The 4,588-nt window shown below is 61.4% G+C and overlaps 1 protein-coding gene across 1 annotated transcript in view; it reads left to right on the top strand.

Annotated features, from left to right (window-relative positions):
• CSDC2 (cold shock domain containing C2, RNA binding) overlaps window positions 1–4,582 on the top strand; it is a 14,317-nt gene extending 9,735 nt beyond the window's left edge. The window contains exons 2-4 of the mRNA XM_010829989.1: window positions 475–773; window positions 2,065–2,187; window positions 2,936–4,582. Coding sequence (XP_010828291.1) covers window positions 598–773; window positions 2,065–2,187; window positions 2,936–3,098 — 462 coding nt within the window. The 5' untranslated portion in view covers window positions 475–597 and the 3' untranslated portion in view covers window positions 3,099–4,582. The remainder of the gene's footprint in view (window positions 1–474; window positions 774–2,064; window positions 2,188–2,935) is intronic.
• The last annotated feature ends 6 nt before the right edge of the window (window positions 4,583–4,588 follow it).

The raw sequence follows: 4,588 nt of genomic DNA, 5'->3' as shown, positions 1-4,588 counted from the left end.
GTAAATACTTTTTTATTTATTTGGCTGCTCTGGGTCTTAGTTGCAGCACTTGGGAATCTTTAGTTGTGGCATGCGAACTCTTAATTGCTGCACGTGGGATCTACTTCCCTGACCAAGGATCAAACTTGGGCCCCCTGCATTGGGAGCGAAGAGTCTTAGCCAGTAGACCACCAGGAAAGTCCCTTTCCTTACCTCATCTAAACCCAGTTACCTCCCAAACGCCCCCATCTCCAAATACCATCACATTGAGGGCTTCAGATTTCAATAGGTGAATTTTAGGAGAACACAGTTCAGGCTGCAGCAAGGTTCTAAGACCCTTTTGTCTTTCTGGTGAGGACCCTGTGTCAGGGAGGGGCTGTGAGTGGCCTGAACTCACGGTTGGGAGCAGCAGGCAGGCCCAGCCCTCCAGACTGGTGTCCGGAAGCCGCCCACCCTGGACCACACTCACCTGTACCTCTCTCTCCCCTCTTCCAGACGGAGCCTGTGGCTGGTGAGGCCGCCGAGCAGGGCCAGGCCGGGCCCTGCCCGTCAGGACGCCCAAGCCCTTCTCCGGCCCCTGCGCCTGGGAGCCCGCCCGGCTCTCCCGCTGGCCCCGCCATGACTTCGGAGCCTACGCCGCCCGCGGTCGTGCCCCCGCTGCACTCCCCCAAGTCCCCTGTCTGGCCCACCTTCCCCTTCCACCGGGAGGGCAGCAGGGTCTGGGAGCGAGGCAGTGTCTCATCTCGGGACCTGCCCAGTCCCCTGCCCACCAAACGGACCAGGACGTATTCAGCGTGAGTACCTGCCCCTCGCCCAGGCTCCGCTGATCTTTCCCAAGACAGGGCTCCAGGTGGGGCTGTCCGGCCTCTTCCTCCACCATCCCCTTTTGTCCTCACCCGAGGGCAGGGGAGCTGTGTAAGGACCTTCTAGTAACCACGAGCATTCATTCATTCAGTCTACCAAGCTGTATGGAGCTCCTTCCCCAGGGGATCCAGTGATAAAAAAGGCAACACCTCAGTCCACAAACTGCTTATAATTCAGGGGGAGTTTGTCCACAGTTCATGACAGTTGGCAGGGTTGGGGGTGAGGACCCAGCATCGGGCTTCAGGGAAGATGTCCTAGCTGGCCTTGGAAGATGTATCAGGAGAGGAGGGAAGCTGGGTACTCCTGCTGGATGAAACTGCCTGGCCAAGAGCCGTGGCACATGGCTGACCTCTGGAGAGAGGTGGGCAGGCTGGATAGAGACCAGCCCTGGGCCTTCAGAATTAGGTCACTGGGGGGAGTCAAATTGAAGAGGAGATTTGTGCCAGCCACCTGGGCTTCCCTGGCGACTTGAACAGTAAAGAATCTGCCTGCAGTGTGGGAGACCTGGATTAGATCCCTGGGTCGGGAAGATCCCTGGAGAAGGGAATGGCTACCCACTCCAGTATTCTTGCCTGGAGAATTCCAGGGACAGAGGAGCTCGGCGGGCTACAGTCTAGGGGTCGCACAGTCGGACACAACTGGTAACTAACACTTTCACTCGTGGGGGCCACGCGGAGGCTGGTTTGGCTTGGCCAAAGGAGGGGTCTGATGGCAGGTGCAGATCGTCCCCTGTGTCCATACCAAGGCCAGGCACAGAGCAGAAGCTTAATAAGTGAGGCATGAAGGGCCGAGTGACAAATGAGCAAATAGGACAGAGACTGCTGCTTTGGGAGAGAGTGAGCTCCCTGTTCTGGGAGGTATTCAAGCCTAGGCTGCACACTCTTCACTCAGCAGTCTTACAACAGGAATTCGCGTAAGCCAGACCAGCCTCAGGTGGGGAGGGTCCTGTGTACAGAGAGGCGAACTGGCTGGCAGTCAGGCGGCCCACTTGCTGGGCCACCTGGGAGAACCAGTTTTCCCTCTCTGGGCCTGTCTCCTTATTGTCCAGTGGGGTGATGAGAGGACTGAACTAGTCGCACGATAGGTGGTTTCTGCTCCGGGGAGGGTTTTCTAGGCAGGCTCTGCAGGCAGGGCGCAGGAAGGCTGGGGTGGGGGGTGGTCCAGGGAAGCAGGGGGTGGCGTGCTCAGGCCACATGTCCAAGCCTCCTACCCTATCTTTAGGACAGCCCGTGCCTCGGCTGGCCCGGTGTTCAAGGGCATCTGCAAGCAGTTCTCACGCTCACAGGGCCACGGCTTCATCACCCCCGAGAACGGGTCGGAAGACATCTTCGTGCACGTGTCTGAGTGAGTCCCTCCCAGCTCCCCATTCTCGGCTGGGCCCTGCTACAGGGTCCCAGCAGTGCCTCCAAAATGCCTCCCTAGGCCTCTGCCCTCACTGGCTGAAGTCTGTGGTCCTGGCAGCTTTTTTTGCTCCTAGGGCCTTCAGGGGCAGGGGTGGAGGAGGGCTGGGGCCAGGTGGAGAAGGGGGAACCCCAGAAGCCCTGGGAGCCACCACCTGAGTCCTGGATCCTGTTCCCATACCATGGGGGTTTAGAGGGCTGGGCCAGCCCCTGGGCCTTTCAGCCCAGAGGGGGGCTAGGAGAGGCGGGGTGGTCTTGGTCTGGACCCCAGCCCTCATGCCAGGTGTGGCCTGTGGAGTCCCTGAGCCCTGAGCCTTGGGGACCTCCCCGAGTCCTCTCACACTCTGAACATTATAGCAGTGGTCCCCAACCTTTCTGGCACCAGGGACCGGTTTCGTGGAAGACAATTTTTCCATGGACCGGAGAGGGATGATGTCAGGATGATTCCACCACACTGCGGGCTTTGCTTCTATTATTATCAGCTCCGCCTCAGATCATCCGGCATTAGATCCCGGAGGTTGGGGACCCCTGCTTTATAGCATCGCGAGGGGAGGTTTTGATTTCTCTTTTACGAGTCTGGCTCTGGCTCCGTGGCCTCGGGAGGCCCAGGGTGAGGCTGCCCTCAGGCCAGACCACAGGGGCTGTCCAGGGACGAGGCCTCTCCCGGGCTGACACCCCTCTCCTCGCACCAGCATCGAGGGGGAGTACGTGCCGGTGGAAGGCGACGAGGTGACCTACAAGGTGTGCCCGATCCCACCCAAGAACCAGAAGTTCCAAGCCGTGGAGGTGGTGCTCACCCAGCTGGCCCCACACACTCCCCACGAGACGTGGTCCGGCCAGGTTGTGGGCTCCTAGGCTGGGGGCCCCCGTGCCAGCCGCCGAGGGAGGGAGGGAGCCACACAGGGTAGACGGGCCGCAGCCAGCCCTGCGCCCCACCGTGCCGGCTGCGCCAGTCCCCCGGGCGGCCTCGGTGTGAACATGTGTGTCTGTGCTTGTGGACATGAGTGTGGGCCTCCATCCACCCCGTGACCCTCGTGTGAGCTGGACCGAGGCGGAAGCCACCAGACCTGCCTTCTCTGCTTATCTGCGTTCTCCTCCTGCCCCTCCCCGCCACATATGCACAGGACCCCCTTGCCCTCCTAATACCCGTCCCAGGATCCACTGAGCCTCTGAGGGCCCGTGTCAGGCCTGGGGCTGGGAGTCAGGGCATTGGTGGGCCCTGCCCTACCAGCTTGCTCCCCTCGCCTCTGCCTCAGGCCTGGCCGGCGGGGTTGCTGGGGGCGACTCTACCTGTGCCACTCACATCTTCCCCTCTGGGCTGGGGTCTCCCCCTGGGACCTGGATCTCTCTCCCCCAGAAGCCAGGCCAGTGACTGCTTTGGGAGAACCCCCTGGCCTCTTGCAGGGGAAGAGGGTGAAACCAGGAGGCAGACAGCCCCTCTTCCCCACTGCCAAGGCCCAGCCCCGGCTCCTTCCTTCTTTCCCCCCAGCACACTGGAGAGGCAGGAGGCAGTTTGGGGAGCTCAAGGCCAGCCCTTCCTCCGCAGCCCGGCAATGGCTGTGAACCCCAAACTGAGGCCACGTCCACCACCCTGGGCCGCGCTGAGCCTCTCCGCCTCCGCCCTCCTTGGAGCTAAGGGTCTTCAGTGGGGTGGGGGCATAGCTCCCCAAGCCTGGACGGAGCCACCCCCTTTGCCCTGACTCACAAACCCCACTGATGCTCAGCCCGTGCCCACCCATCACAGCTGCGAGGACCCAGCAGTGGACACACACACACCCCTCAGGCAGGGCCAGGCAGGGGCACCCACCAGAATAAGCCCTTAGCCTGGGAGACCACCAGCCCTGCAGGCCCCTTGCTGGACCCTGTTCCCAAAGCCATGCGGTAGAGGCTCCCGCTGGCCCCCCACAGGCCAGTGGCCGAGGTGTGGTCCCCATCTTGTCCATCCCTTAAATGCGTGGCAGCCCTCTCCCCTTTGACCAGGACGGGTTTGTGTGCACTCTTGGGTAGTGGCCCCCCACCCCCGACACTCCCTTCCAGAGAACACATCACCTGGTGGGGGAAAAAACGGGGTTCAAAGGAGGTCTTGCCAGGGGGTCACCCTCAGGAGACCCAGTCTGAGTAAAAGAGGGGCCCAAATGCCCACAATATGGGGTCAGTGACTGTCTAGGAGGATCCCGGCCCTGTAGCTATGTGTACCCCACCCCTGTCCGGAGGCTGGAAGACCAGAGCTGTTAGGATGCACTGGCCAGCCCCCTAAAACTCAGAATGGCCCCAGTTTGAGCTGGGCCTACTCAAGCAAGGCCTGAAGCCTTTCACCTGAGGAACAGGCTCCCTGGCTTCCTCGG

The sequence above is a fragment of the Bison bison genome, unplaced genomic scaffold (assembly GCF_000754665.1).
Source record: "Bison bison bison isolate TAMUID 2011002044 unplaced genomic scaffold, Bison_UMD1.0 scf7180017858886, whole genome shotgun sequence".
NCBI lineage: Eukaryota > Metazoa > Chordata > Mammalia > Artiodactyla > Bovidae > Bison > Bison bison.
This window is presented reverse-complemented; position numbering and strand designations above follow the sequence as displayed.